The 16,999-nt window shown below is 35.5% G+C and overlaps 1 protein-coding gene across 1 annotated transcript; it reads right to left on the bottom strand.

The window, feature by feature from the left end:
• Positions 1-1,747: 1,747 nt before the first annotated feature.
• On the bottom strand, positions 1,748-10,684 carry LOC144437488 (GPI-anchor transamidase component PIGT-like). The gene is made up of 10 exons (XM_078126431.1): positions 10,492-10,684; positions 9,654-9,831; positions 8,756-8,883; positions 8,129-8,238; positions 7,142-7,411; positions 6,562-6,718; positions 5,767-5,967; positions 4,822-4,987; positions 4,185-4,265; positions 1,748-2,544 (listed from the first exon to the last, which is right to left on the bottom strand). Exons 1-10 carry the CDS (start codon positions 10,682-10,684, stop codon positions 2,190-2,192), a joined length of 1,839 nt encoding a protein of 612 aa, XP_077982557.1. The 3' UTR covers positions 1,748-2,189.
• Between the last annotated feature and the right edge of the window lie 6,315 nt (positions 10,685-16,999).

The following is a 16,999-nucleotide window of genomic DNA, read 5'->3' on the forward strand; positions in this document are numbered from 1 at the left end:
TGCGTTTTCAATATTGAGCTTGAGGTATGTACAATTTCTGAACATCAAATGTCATTTCCAGATGTTGTTCATCAAATTTCACTCCATATTTCATTTCTGATTATTTATTTAAGTGCAATGTATGTAAATTTGGGCATGCACTGATATATAGTTTGCTCGACGATTTAACCCCCCATACCTAGCAAAAATCAGCATATGGGTAAACAATTTTTAAAAACTATACAGTTGTGATACAATGCCATTTGTGCTATTTTTTTCGTCAAAATCTATCATTGTTTTTACTCTTTTTGTGCACCAGCAGGTGCCTGGACCTGTAACACAACTGGTGGCAGAAAATGGCATGAATCTATGATCTGTAATTCGAGCGATGCAAAATTGATTTTGGTGTCAAAAATGTGCTGGTCAAAAGTTTATATATATATACATACTGGTAGTAGTAACCATACCTTGATCATAAATGTCTTTTTTTGGTATAAACTATCTGCAGAAATGAACTGACAATAATACTTTGGTGTATAATAATTGTTCATGCGTGTGTGCATGCATTCACATATGTATGTAATATATGTGTGTGTGCATGCATGTGTATGTATGTATGTATGTATGTATGCATTCGTTCGTGTGTACAACAACCCTGAAGTCTGAGAAACAACGATCACTCATTAGCTGCTATAATGGTCGCATACACATACTTTAAACACTAACAGACATTACTTGATTACAATTTACACCCCTTTATTTAATTCTTTTCTTCATCAGCACTACAACGCATCCTAGAATGAGTAAGTTATTGCATAGCAGTTTACTGTAAAAGAAATTATTGATATGTAAGAAAGACCCACCTGTGAGGGCGCACTATCAAACATACAGTTTTATTTGGTCTGCCTGTGAGGGCAGTCTGCCCACATTCAGCAATCAATCACAAAGAGCAAAGACAAATTTTCATCTACATCTTTTAACAAAATTATTCTCTAAGTCCATGACAATTAATACGACAGAGCAAGACACAAGCTGACATAATCTGGACAAAAAATATGGTTGTATGTTATGAGTTGTACCACAGATGTCTACGGTTGTACATTATCCATGAATATAAACAGCTAGAGTAAACATGCCCCACTGATGACTACAGATATTATGATCTGTTTTCAAGCAACTCTTACAGAGATAGAGACATGATTCTTCCCACTAACAGTACAAAATATGTCATATCTGCAATCATAACTTTTAGTTATATAATTCTACTTTGTACAAAATAAAGACAGTACCCTCATAATATGTCTACTTCACGTTGGACATCTTTTCTAACTGTATAAAATTGGTGTACACAGAATCTACTCCTATAGCATAAAGTGGTGTACAGTCTCACATAAAGTTGATGTACATTAAGTCTACTGCTATAACAAACTAAATTGTATGTAGACATTGTGCTGACATCATAAGTACTGCATAGACATATAAACAGACATCCCTTCCAATATACATACACACATGATATATTATGGTAACGTGCTTGCACATACACTAGTCAGTCACACACACACACACACACACACACACACACGTATGTACATATGTAAACGTGCACATACACACATATAGGTACATTACGTAAAAAACATTACGTAAATACATCACATATGCACACCCACATATATGCATGTATACGCATACATGCACACACACACACACACACGCACACACACACACACACACACACACACACACACACACACACACACACACACACAGACACACTTCTTGGATAATCAAACATCTCTTGATGTGCACATCCCTGAAATTTGCCCTTCCCAAACTGAAAGGTTCAATTCCATATTATGTGTATCAAAGACCCCTACAAAGTCCAACTATCTAATTGCAATGTTTCTGCATAAGGCATCTACTTTCATTCCATTCTATTTATTTCTGTAATAATTATCATTCCAATTCCAATCACCATTTATACCACAAACACCAAGTATCAAGAAATTGGTGAATGTGTATACATCTATTCTTGATTCTAGATTATATACCTTGCTGTAAAGCCACAACAAAGTGCCATTGCTGGACTAGTTACAGCTTTCCTCTCTTATGCTCATTTTCAAAAGGAACATGACGAAACCTAGCACTGCAGTCACTTTCCTGTACCATAAGTTCGTCAATCCATCTTTCTACTCATCTGAGGACTATCACCTTTCCCCAACTCCATCTGTTTCCTTTTCTTTTCCATCTACATCCTCCTTTGATTTGTCCCCCTCCCCTTTGACTTCAGACTTCTTCTGTTCTTCAGTCTGTGACTTTCCCCTAAGTTTACTAAACAGAGCCGATAACTTGGCTTTAAGTCCTGTTTGTTTGTTGGGATCAATAGGTGTAAAGTTCCTAGTAGTCAGGTTGTGTAGGGAGCCGAATGCAATGGCTACCACAGTGCAAGCCAGGCATATCACATTGTACGGCATACTGAAGTCAGGCACTGGTAACTGTATTAGTAATATCTCAGAGTATAAACGGATGAAGAAATCTTTCTGGTTTGCATTGTTGAACATACTGCAAAAAGAATGAAAAATTGTTACGAAAAATTTCAGAGTTTTGAGAGCCTTGTACGATAAAATTCAATGTTCTACAATCTGTTATATACATGTAGGTACTGCATTCCTTGTATACTATTAATAATGTAGGCATTTACTAGTAACACTTATTTCCAGAATTGTACAATTTATGTGTATCCAGGTTTACATAGTCTAGAGGCTATCCATGGCTTCAAATATCAAAACTCTCTTCATTGAGATGAGATCTCACTGAGAAGAGATCTGAGTCCTTGGATAGCCTCTAGACTAGATTCAAATCCATGAAGAGCCTATAGACTAGATTTAAATCCACGAAGAGCCTATAGACTACGTTTACAAGAAGACATACGGACTCTACACATCATTAGACTGACTTATGTTTCATGCCTCAATGGCCTAACAGTTCTACAACACCATTTTGCTCACGTTTTATAGCTTAACACAGGTACACCTAATGACACTGCTTATCTTAAATTACAGAGTGTAAAAATTGACATTTTGTAAAATTATTTGGACTAAGTATGTACAATAGGGGGTCATAAAACTTCAGTGTCAACTACTTTCCCATTCCTTGCATTTAGTACAATTATTTGAGTATTTCAATTTAGTTCCAGTAAAAAGTCAAATTTGACAAACTGCAGTCTTACACAGTTCACTGACATGTCACCACTGAAGTGGATAAAGTCAGTACTTTAATGTGTCTAGTTCACTTCCTATATCAACCCATACATAGGAAACAGCTCATAGAAAACTAATTTGTATTGGTAACAGACTGAATTTGTAAGCCACAGGAAATCATGATCTTGATAATGAAGGTGTGGCATGAATTTAAAAACCACAGGAAATTAGGACTGTGACATCAAAAGGTGCAAAAAAAAATTTACAGACCACAGAACTAATGACCTAATGGTGACGGAATGAGTCAGTTCTTGTTAAATACATCATTAGCATTGTCAAATATTTTTTACAAATTATGAATAAAATGATTTTCAGTTGTGAATTTTACAATACAAGTCATCCACACATTTTAGCAAGGTATAGTAGTTAACATTTACCATGGCCAAATTATTTATTCTGTATTTGCATCGTACCATTTTTTTCTTTTGGCCTAAATTAATTTTGTCAACAGAAATTTCAACAACCGTCCAATTTGTTCTAAAATGTGGCAGATATTTAGCAGGAAATTGAAGGCCAATTTTGCTTAATAGGTTGAAAAATCTGTGCAAAGTATGACGTTTTCTGAAACTTTGGAGGGAAATTCAGTTTGGGACTACAGACTACAATACTACAATGTTTTTGAAATTTGGAGGGAAATGTACCTGGGAACTACAGACTACAATGTTTTGAAATTGGGAGGGAAATTTACTTAGGGACTACAGACTACGATGTTCTGAAATTTGAATGGAAATTTACAACAATGTTCTGAAATTTGGAGGGAAATTCACCTAGGAACTACAGACTACAATGTTCTGAAATTTGGAGGGAAATTCACCTAGGAATTACAGACTACAATGTTCTGAAATTTGGAGGGAAATGGGGCACTACAAACTAATTAAATCAATAATCTCAAATTTAGCAGTAAATGTTTTCACAAGGAAGAGTCTGGGTAGGTTTACTGACCTTGGTGCTAGTCTTGCACTAGATTGATCTGTTGATGTATAATTGTGTCCTTGGTGTAGTATTGTACTAACCACAGCAGAACTGAAATCAAAACATCAAAACATGTCAGGTGTATTTACTCAGTAAACACTCCACAAAGTACGGACAGTCACAAATTACTCATCTTGATATATGGACAGATTCTATGTACAACTGGAGTCAGTAATTTACACCTTTTATCATCTCACTTTATCAGTTATCAATATCATTTACTGGTTTTATTAAGTTATAAAATAACATTTTTTTTAAAGATCTGAAATGTTTATTTGATTGATGCTTGATATTCTTTTGTCACCTAATTAATATGTATATGTTTACAATGACATCAAAAATGATTCTTTTATATAATTGTGCATAAGGTTGACTTCAAGACTGTCATGAACAAATTAAAAAAAAAATACAAAAATTTAAAATAAGCAGAAGATAAATATTTGTATAACAACACATTCACTGATATAAACTGGTATATTTTGTGTCAAAATCTAGTAAAACTACTATGTAATAACCTGATTTAAAGTATTTTGTGTAACATTTGAGTACAATGATATATAAGAACCATTTGATATATTTTGTGTAACTGTCAAATAAAACTACACACCTGATATGGAATCCAATGTTAGCATCTGGTGGGTGCTCAGTCCATTTTAGGAAAGCTCTTTCAAACTCAATACTGATACTTGTAGTAGAACTTGGTGGTAATGTTAACACCATTTCTAACATATATGCCCTAGTACGGTCTTGTCCTGGAATGTATTTGACCCAGTCTGTCAACAAGGATGGGATAGAAACAGTTAGATTTGAGATACATAATCACATTTGAGGGGATAACTAACATAATGAGTCTTAATTACATACACTGTGGAAGTTAACTTCAAGTTCAAAGCTCATCATATACATGTATGTCTACATGAAGCACTTTATATTTGGCACAAACAGTATGTGTTACACCATGATCACTTTGTAAGTTCTTATATCTCTCCAGAGTTTTCAATTTTGTTTATTTGAATGACGCCAGAGTTTACTTTGGGGAAATCTTTCGTCAAATTTTTCTTCTGAAATTAAATTTTGCTCAAGCATTCCTATTTACTGTATAGGTTCCCTGGTGTGACTGCATGTGTGTATGTGTGCACATGCATGCGGGTGGGTGGGTGTGTGTGTATGTGTGTGTGTGTGTGTGTGTGTGTGTGTGTGTGTGTGTCTGTCTGTCTGTATGTATGTATGTATGTATGTATGTATGTATGTATGTGTGCATGTGTGTGAGTGTGTCCATGTGTGTCACTGTGTGTGTGTCTGTCTGTGTGTGTGTGTGTGTGTGTGTGTGTGTGTGTGTGTGTGTGTGTGTGTGTGTGGGTGCATGTCTGTCTGTGTGCACAAGTGTGTGTGTGTGTGTGTGTCTGTGCGTGTGTCTGTGTACATCAGACAACTGTTGAAGCATACATGTATTTGTTCATGGACTAGCCTTATCACTACATATCCTTCCATGCAGTGTTCATATTTTCATCCCCATTTCACCATAGACTTCATGTGTTGCACCATTTCTCACCTGGTTTGAGTGTCATGTTGTAGGATTGGATCTTGAGTGTATGGAAGTGTAGCCTAATAAACCATGGTACAGTATCTAGATAGATAACTGACTGGTATCTCTCTGGGTCATGGTTGTACAGTAGACAGGTTATACCACCCTTCTCTTGCCCATATCCAGTAATAAACCGATGTACATGAATCTGTGGTGGATGTGGATCCGCTGCAAAACACAAAGAGTGATATCATGGTGTTATATCATAACATTGGCATGTGTGAAATGGATAAACACAATTTGAAGTCCCAGTTTTTTGGCAATGTAGTACTGTACTGAAAGTATATACATTGAATTTGATGGTTTTGTCGATCAAAACATGCACGATGTATGAATTAAAGTTTTATGTTAGTACTAAAATTGAATTATGAAGAAAACCCAAGTCAATTTGTTTTTATAAAATTATTTATATTTTGTGCAAATTTACAACAATATAGATCATTTATGGCATAGATCTAGGTAATGTTTTGATATCATACACACATTATGTGATGTCAAGGGGTGAAAGGGGGGGGGGACTTGGAAGAGTAGTACCCACATTTCATTCCTACCATCAGCTAATGTTCACTGGTGGGTGGGGGGGGGGTGAGGGGTAGAAGAAGGCTGGGAGGGGTATTACCTACCATACGGTAATGTTTTTTAGCTCATTTCATTCCTATCATCGGCTGATGTTGACCAGTCCATGTTTTGACATGATATACACATTATGTGATGGGGGATGGGGTGAGGTGTAAGAGGAAGGCTAGGAGGGGTACTACCTACCATAGTGATGTTTTTCAGTCCATTTCATTCCTATCATCAGCTGATGTTGACTAGTCCATGTTTTTACATCATACACAGCATACAAACGGGTATCACCACCACGGCTAGATGTCATCACACTGTTAGGTTCTGGACTCAACTGTATTGGGTTGGATGTCTGTCAATATACAAAATAACTTGAATTAGGTCTCGAAAGAATGCAGTAACTGAAGTAAAGGATTTTTTTTTAAATGTCACAACTTTGATTTGATTTGAAAATTTGAGTTCAACAAATTAGACTATGCTGTATTACTGTCATTTACGTCATTCTTTGCAATATTCAAGTAAAGTAAAAATATAGTATGGATTGTCACTACACTATATTTCCATCGAGATATGAAACAAGTAAAATTGACGATACAACACTGCACATAGAACAAGTGTAAAATACACTTCGTAGTATGACATGAAATACTGAAACAGGTGTCAACACAGTATTGTGAGTTTCAATGCCTCATCTTCGCTGAGGTCTGAATATCAATCTCAAAATGTTGCGTTTAGCATAATTGACCTGTAGGGTCTTGTCACATGATCCACTTACTGTATTACTAGTCACATCAACATAGATACTACTGGATGATGCTAGAGGACAGGGCCCCTTAAGTCCACGGCCAAACAACTTCCTGAGGGACCAGTCCTGTTTACCATATTCACGGATGGGTGGATCAAATACTACTGATAAGGACTGGCTTAATTCCAGTGCTGGAGCAGTGCATGATGGGTCTTTGCATATGGGCCTGAGGTGAACAGCCAAGGAATGGTAGTTTGTATTGTACATGTTAATGGCATTGAACAAGGTAGAAATACCAGCCTGTAATAGACAAGAAATACAATAAATATACAGACAAATTGTTTACTAGTAGCTGAAATATTGATAAAGTCATCTTTTATACACTTTTTTTGAAAGTATTCTTGGCAAAGATACTGTTGTCCCCCATGTTGTAAATTGCTGTACAGCAAGGGTAAATGTATATGAATGAATGAATGATTGAATAAATGTATGTGTGTGTGTATGTGTATGTGTATGTATGTGTGTGTATGTATGTATGTATGTATGTATGTATGTATGTATGTATGTATGTATGTATGTATGTATGTATGTATGTATGTATGTATGTATGTATGTATGTATGTATGTACATTGTATGTATGTATGTATGTATGTATGTATGTATGTATGTATGTATGTATGTATGTATGTATGTATGTATGTATGTATGTATGTATGTATGTATGTATGTATGTATGTATGTATGTATGCATGCATTTATGAATGAATAATGTTTGTTTTATATAGCAATTTCCCATTCTGTGCTCAAAGCACTTTACAATTATTACCCCTGGCACGGATCTACAGTAGCACAAAAGCCCTTTATACTTCCTCAACTTATGGGGAGCATACATAAATAATGGAATAAATGAATAAATAATATATATTAATAATGTATGCCTGATGAGGTGAACAGAAGGATGGATGAATGACTGAATGAATGGATCTACACCGACTAATCATGACGAAGTGACTTACCTTAGAATCACAGGGTAGTAGTTTTTTCCATGGTGTTAGATTTTCCGTGCACACAATTTCCCTTGGTAATGTTGCATATCTCAGATAGGCTGAATTCCTGGAATATTTATCTGCCATGAAAAGTGAATATAACATTTGTCAACATATGTTACCATATCAATTTAAATACTGTCTTTGTCAATATAGTAACACATGCACATAATAAGAAGTCTTGTCTGTGGTTCATTAATGATTTGTACATCTATTGTTCTTTATCATTGTAGCAGTAATACTAATACCGTTCCCACTAACACTTACTGCATGCTAGTTACGCAACGTCGTCTACGCTCTCAGCTAATTTTCATGTTTAGCATTACTTTCTACCCAATTACCCTGATAATACATATCACTTATGATCTCTTGGTTCTTGATCTGATGTTTGCAAACTCTATGTCTCTTACACTACAGCTTGCATAACTTCTATAAGGCTTTCTTGTACCAAGGTTATGTTCAACTTCTATAGGGTTGAAGTAGGGGTTGGGAGACATAAATGTAGTGGTAACTGGAGGTGGGGAGTTACAAAGTACCTGAAGCAGCTTCTTGAGGGCTAGCAGTCAGCTGTGGGTGGGGGTTGGAGTAAATAATTACCTGAAGCTGCTCCGTGAGGTCTAGCAGTCAGCTGTGGGTTGATGGTGACAGTTTCATCAATAAAGTTAAGTGAGGCACAGAACAGACCAGACAATGCATTAACTAACTCCTTCCAGGACTCATCAATGCTGTACAGAAAAATAAATCATTTGAAACACTTCAGTATTATAAGAATAATACATTGAAAAAAAAACACATGACAATATAAGGAATGCTATGACAGGGTGCCCTCACACATCAGTTCACCCCTTTCATGTTTGTATCAAAACTGTACCCTTTCTAGCATTTGCAACCAGATCTGGTTGGATCCAATTACATATAGGTAAGTAATAAAAGGTGTTAAAATGACCATGATGTCAGAAGGGTGGGGCATAAATCTTGTGAGTGTGAGGTTGCCATCAAAGTTCTTAAGATTATTAAAGATTACTACAGTTGGATAGAACAAACCAGTAAGGGTGGAGTGAGATGACATATTTTACCATAGACCCTACACAGGTCTATGAATCAATTTGAAGCTAATTTTTGTTCAATGAATATTTTCTTCCGATTCATCATTTATATGCTCATTATGCTTGTTGGTACATCACTACACTTATCTTACAGATACCTGTCTATCTCAGTACTGCCACTGTCTTAACCAACTGACAGTGATGCTTTCAGAGAGAAAACTCTGGTTACATCACTTTGTGGTTACTTAACCCAGATTGTGTTATCCATTTAATGACATTTCGTGATCTTCTTCATCTTCAGGTGTGGACAATAGTTTACTTTGTATATATCACTGAGACTGACACATGATGACACCTTCTCTGCAAATATTTTTGAATTCTTCCTAAATAGCAGAAGTAATAATGATGATGAAACCTTCCTGGGTTACCACTGAATTGAGATTACTTACTTCAAAGTATTTTCTTGAAACCATACATACAGCTCTGCACCTGGTGGGGCTGATATTATGGGATATCCCCATTTATCATGCCGCCAGTACCCCTGAGTAAGTGATAGATGGAGCTCCTGTACAGAGTACTTATTGATAATCTGCCCCAGTGACTTCGGAAATAAATTGTAATGGGCAACTGCAAAAAATGAAATGTAATGCAATGTAATATAATATAATGTAATGCAATGTAATGTAATTGTCATTGTTGTCGTCACTGTCATCATCATCATCATCATCATCATCATCATCATCATCATCATCATCATCATCAATCTGATTAAAATCCGATGTGGTGAAAGCGGCTAGATGTCCTTATTTACCTCCCACGTGGGAAGGCGGCGATCACTCCGAACAAAACAAACGTCACAACACGATGAATAGAGGTAAATAAGGACATCTAGCCGCTTTCACCACATCGGATTTTAATCAGATTGCATCATCATCATCATCATCATCACTGGGGATAACTATGGATATATATACCTTTTTTTCTCAATAACGTTTATGAATATTTCCAAAAGTTACCATTTACTTTTATTTTCGATTCACAGCCATTTTCAAAAGATGCAGAAAAGAAGAGACGGTGATAAAGCAAGTTTCCATAGCAACATTAACAAATGGACAATTCTTAGTTGATAATATTGTTATACTGTACACCTTTAATCCCTATACTGTCTGAATTATGTTACCCTATCCTGTGCGTAATGGCAAACTGGAAGATCGGATCATCACACGGGTATATAGTCATTTATTACTACATACAAACAAATGGGTGCAAATAGCTACATGTACTCACATGAGCTTTGGTCATGTATATCTATGTCCCACGTCGTCGTAAATTGGAAATGGGTGTAAACATGGCCTGAAGACAAGGGTTTGATATAAAGCTCTTCATCAAAATTATCCTGACTCCCGTTGCATACTTCGATCAGTAATAATGTTAGGAAAATTACTCTAATACCAGACCATCTTCGTCTCCAAACCGCCATTTTGTCAAATAAAGTCTTTGCCCACAATGCATTTCGATAGGATTTGTACTTCCCTTTACTTTCTAAATCACTTTCCGGTAAATGGCTACGTTTTTCAAGAGTAGGCTGTTAATGGGATGATTTCATATCATTATGGCTACGAAATAGACACTTTTCCTGGTTTGAAGGTCGGTTTATGACTTGTTGTAAGTTATCACTTCTGACATGCGCACTACTCAAGTCGGCACATGTACAAAATGGCGGCGACAGTTGCAGTGTTATTGTGATGATCTGGTCGCACTTTTACCGTGCTACCGCCACTAGCAGCCCATCAGTTTGCTGTTCTGTAAGACGCGTGCAGGGAAAATCAAATGAGGACTAAAGTCAAGCAGGCCCAGCGTGGATTACTATCAAAATAGGCCTGTTTTGGTGATGCAAACTTGTCGCGGCCATTTTTAAATCTGCTCATTATATGTAAAGGAGAACGGACCATCGAAGTGGATTATAAACAATAGGTATCATGTAGCGGCAGCTGATAGTACTTGGTTTGCTTTCTTTGCTAATTGTGGTGGAAATTACGAGGAAGTTATTCCCCAGAACAAACCACGGACGCTGTAGAAAAGTGTTTAAATTCGTATATTGTTTCCGTGTGGCCGCTTAGAATTGTCTGGATATTCACCGTGCACAGCTTCAGTGCGTTTTGATCAAGTGATTGACAACTTGCAAGTGTTGAGTGAAGCTACTAAGTGTTCTATAAATTGCAAATTTCGGGTGGTATAAGCTGTTAGCTACGTCTATGGATTCATGCTGGACATCATGAGTACAGAACGCCCGAAAAGACAGATAGTCCAAAAGACTTTGGTAAGTACAACTTTCAATTTAAAAAATGTAACCCTGACAGGCCGTATTGAAATGGGTGGCGTCTGTGTCTGTATCTGTCACTTCTAATCGTCTGTCTCCATGGTCTTGCAATAACGAGAAACTTATTGATCGGCCATTCAAATGCGTTGTGGTGACGTAAAACAGTATAGGAATCGCCGTCTTTTGAAAAAATTTCCTCGTCTATTTCCTTACCATATTTTGAAATTTCAAATTGCCGTTACAAACATTTGCATTTTTATTGACAATGTTCCAACCAAGTTGTCATGCACAAGGTTAGTTCGTGTCGATGTGTGTTTTTATATCGATCCATAACCTATTTGAGTTCAGGTCAGTCCAAGGCCAGCTGGCGTCACGTCTAGCTATTTTCAGTCAAGGTGATTTATCAATTCGACGTTATTAACGATAAAACGGTTGTGTTGAGTATGCCAGGAAACGTTCACTTTCAAAGTCAATATTAGTGGATGGTTTCACATCATCTCAGGTGATGTCACACACAAGTTTAAAAGGTTTTATGAGAAAGAATTGTAGAGAATATTTACTGTATATTTCGTTAATATTATATTAAAGATAAAATTGAAATGCGTATAGATAAAAAGTAATGAATGTCAAAACATCAATACAATATAGTATGACTGAACTTTGAGTGGGCACAGCAGTTCACACCCCAGAATTAATGGCTTCAACCACTGAATGCAAACAATCCATTTATTTGTACTCTCAGTGTAATATCTATGAAGTATATCTCTAAAAAGGTCAAATGTGTTATAATTGCTATAATAGGGCGCAGAATAGCTGATTAGATTTTGCAGTTGCTGTTAAGTGCAGTCATCTAGTGGAAGTTACATGTTTTATGTGGTAGTGTTGAAAACAAGAAGTAACATTACTTTAACACTATAAATTAAAAGTTAAATATCTCTTGTTATGTATATATATATATATATATATATATATATATATATATATATATATATATATATTAAATATGTATAATACATAATATATATTCACACATGCACACATACATTACATACATACATACATACACGCAACATACATATGCACATACATACGTACGTACGTACGTACATGTGTATGTATACACACACATACATACACACACACATACATTATCATATATACATATATACATAAATACACACATACAAACACACACACATATATGTGCGCACACACACACACAGATACATACACACACCACACACACACACACACACACACACACACACACACACACACACACAAACATATGTAACATGAGAACTATACCCATACGTGTACATGTACATTGCTATTTCTGTATCTGTCAACTTGGTAACACTAAAAGTATCACACCAAGTAGTATATACAATGTGTATATGTACAAATAATATATACATGTGTAAGTATGTAACTTATGCTTCTTGTCTTGTAGAAGACAAGCGTGGTTAATTGATGGGGTGCTAAAATGTTATAGGATATGGGATAATTGAAATATCTTTAATGTTGGAATAATCAACATAATAAAATATCAGCATATGATTTGAGCTATATATTTGTTTCAAGAACAAATAGAATGATAGTTAGTTGCAGGTGATGTGGTCCTAGTCAAAAAGTACAACTTATACCACAGAGTAGGACTGATAGGACTGCCATATGATACTAAGAAATGATCCAAGTCATAGGTGATTGTATGGTTCATGTCAAAACAACAACTTGTTTAACTATGGAATCTGTCAGTCCAAGGATTGTTGACCAAGACAAAACTTTTGATCTGCTTGTGTGTTACAACCTGTGTTATTTGTTTGATCTACATCATAGTACATTGGTACCCAGTTGATGATCATATTTGGTCATCAACTTGTGTGAGGAGTGTACATGTAAGGTATTGGAATATCACAAGTTCAAGTGATAATTGATTCTTGCTATTAAAGTTTAATACAGATAATGTGATTCATAGCAAAAACTGCACCTTTACATGTAATAGTTGCAATTCAAGGATGACATCGGAATGTAAGTGACTCTTGTGTAAGTCATATTTGACGCTGAAAAGCAACTCATTGATCATGAGGTTACAATTTATGGAGGGCATCGAAATATTAAAGTGTCAATTGACCCACATTACGTCATGGGTGAGCTGAAAATTGTCGCAATTCATTGATGTATGGACCTGGAATATCTTAATAATTATTGACCCTTTGTCGCAGGTGGTGAAATTTTTACCAAAAACTTCACCTCATTGATTGCAATAGAGTGATTAAAATTGACCCTTGTAAATAGGTGAGGTGGTTTTTACTGAGAAGTATGACTTATCAATAGTTATGATTTAACATTGCTTGGAGGATATAAAGGTATTATTTTTTTATTATAATATTTGAATATAGTGATAACTTGATTTAAGTGAGATGCTCTGTTCCTGAGTACTTTTTCATGTCAATATCAGCTATACACATGTACACTTGAACATCTGTAGAGAAACAAGTTACTACCAAACCAGAATGACTATAAAGTTTCAATTTGGATGGTTTTTGTTTTGTGTGACACAATGTTTTGTGGTACGAATTACTGAAAACAAACGAGAGACACCAGTGCTCAATTAGTATTACACATTGTATACTTTGTCTCACTGTGAACACAAAGCAACATCACTGTCTGAGAAGATTCAAATACAGAACTGTTTATTTGTGTTCACAGTAGTAAGATAAAATGTAACAGTTTCATGTGCATGCTCGCTATCAGTGACTGTGCCTATATTTTAGTTGTGTAAGTGTGCGAAAAAATGTCTTTGAGATGTAACAAACATTGAGCCATTTACTTGAAAGTCTAGTGTTTCTGGTTTGATAATACCAGTAAACCCGGGGAAGGGATTCAAAATGATGTAAAAGTGGTTGAAAATTGTACACATTGTTTTGTTCTATGACTAGTGTGAAGAACAAAAGATAACAATGTCGGAGTCACTGTAATTCAGGGACTTGGATTGAATGAGTTCTTGATGAGCTAGAAGTTATTGGTTCTAATCTGTCTTCTGCAACACATACATGTAAGTCATGCAAAAGGTGTTAAGAAGGTCAAGGTAGTCCCATGTCCCTCAGTGCTGAACCAGTCAATCCAATCAGACAAAATAATACATGGCTATCACCAAGAGATTTCAGTAGCGAGAATGAAAAATGATTGTTTCCAAGGACTGTAAATTTTTTTTATCTTTTTGACCCGTCCTTGACCAAAATATGAATTATAAGCCCAAAGCCATCAGATCACTTAAAATACTCCTAGATTCAAGTCTATATTTACATAATTAACACATCTTCTCCTAAAATGTCAACAATCTTGTATTTCATGAGAAAATACTCTTATTTGAAAATTTAGCATATTGCAATTATTCCATGTTTGTTAATGTCAGTATGTAGCTGCATAAATTAATTGTATGGACATATTCTCAATATCCTTTCAATTTTCTCTTAATGAAGATACCAGATAGAATATAATTGAGTCATTACTAGGTGTCCAGGAAGCAGGAATTAATACAATTAATCATTTTGATGTCAGAGAAAAAATAATTGTAAACATTTGAAAAAAAAACCTCTCACGACAATAATGACTGCCAATCTTTCCCTAATATTGCAGTGAAATTGCAAATTTCAGAATTGATTATTGAGGAATAATGGTAAATTGATTGGAAAGGATCGTATGTGATGTTATAAATGTAGTTGTCTCCTACAATTTAGTACTTCAGTTATTTTGTATTAATGTAGGATATATCACATATCTGTAGTTAATGAATTCAATGTAGCAGTTAGGTATATGTACCATATATATGGGATACATTGGGTTGTGTAAGGACTTACGGAGTAAATTATCACACCATCTAGAATCATGTTCTACAATTTTTAAATTATCGTGTAAACTATACTTCATGAATTCATGATAGCAGGTACATGTTGTATTAGCTTCAAAAGTCCAGGCATTGTTGTCACTTACATGTACATGTATATACTCAACGATAGCGAACGGTTACATATAAAGCAGACCAATGACTGGACCTTTCAGACTAATATTGTATGGAATACCATTGTCATGGTAGAACTAGGGAGTAAATTATCACACCCTCTAGAATTGTATTCTGCACAGTAATTTTAATAATACTTACACACATGAACCAGGTTAGCAGGTACATGTACATGTTGTAGGGGATACCATGGTCATGGTAGAACTAGGGAGTACATTTTCACACCTTCTAGAATCATGTTCTACAATTTTTAAGTGATCATGATGTAGGCTAGCTGTATAGTGTACATGTACTTCATGAATTTATGGTAGCAGATACATGCTGCATGAGATACATGTACCATGGTTGTGGTAGGTCTATAGAGTAAATGGTTAAACTCTCTAGAATTGTATTCTGCGATACAGATCACATACAATGTAATATAGGAGGTACTCATTTGAAAATATAATTGTTCATGGCGAGTTATAGTGTTTCCAATGTAAGTACGAACGATGAAGTACTGCAATATATTGATACACTACTGGACTTGTTCTGATGCTACAGTGCTTCCAATCGAAGTATGAACGATGAAGTACTGCAACATATTGATACACTACTGAACTAACCCTGATGCATTGATATAGATTTAGCTATATAGTAGTCGCAACATTGCCTACACAGTGGCAAAATTGAATAACAGTTTACTTGATTTCGGCACTGAACGGGGCCGGTACTCCTTACACTCTTTGTCATTACTATCTCATTGGTCATTCAATTGTATGCCTTGATTCAACAAAGACACAGCATTACCGGTACATTCAGATATTCAAGGTTTCTTACACTTACAGGGAAGTGTCTATATGATCAACCATGCATCATTGCAATAGGAAAGAGTACAATGTTATATGCATAATTGATAAATGAGATCTGTACACAGACTGGCATATTATCAAAGACGACACATAAAACCAGTCTATTACTTCAATTCATTACCTTTTTTTATCATCTTGAATAATTTTTGCATCATTTACAAGTCAAGATGTCTGAATGTATATGTACAATTGATGTACTGTTACTGTGTTAGTCTAGCACTATATGTGTAGGCAGGTTGTCTGCTGTCTTTCTCTCTGCGTATAGTCAAAAAAACAAATTCTAGTACTGAAAATCTTGCTAAATCTCCTACTGGGGAAAGGATGAACAGTGCATGTCGGTAGTAATCCATCACACACTGATAAGTGGTTGTGCTTTGTTACTTCATTCTGTTTATACTACAAACTCAAGCTCCCGTTAAAATCATGTTAGAATGCAATAATGTTGCCACGTTTATATCAATGCTCCAATAGCATTAAATTATCGCTGTCGGTGAGAATGTCATGCTAGAGAAAGCCATTTGACTATACGGTGGGGAGAGAGATTATATAGAATGAGCCCACACACATAGTTCTAGACTAACACACTGTGTACTTGTCTGA

Source organism: Glandiceps talaboti, chromosome 7, assembly GCF_964340395.1.
Source record: "Glandiceps talaboti chromosome 7, keGlaTala1.1, whole genome shotgun sequence".
Lineage (NCBI taxonomy): Eukaryota > Metazoa > Hemichordata > Enteropneusta > Spengelidae > Glandiceps > Glandiceps talaboti.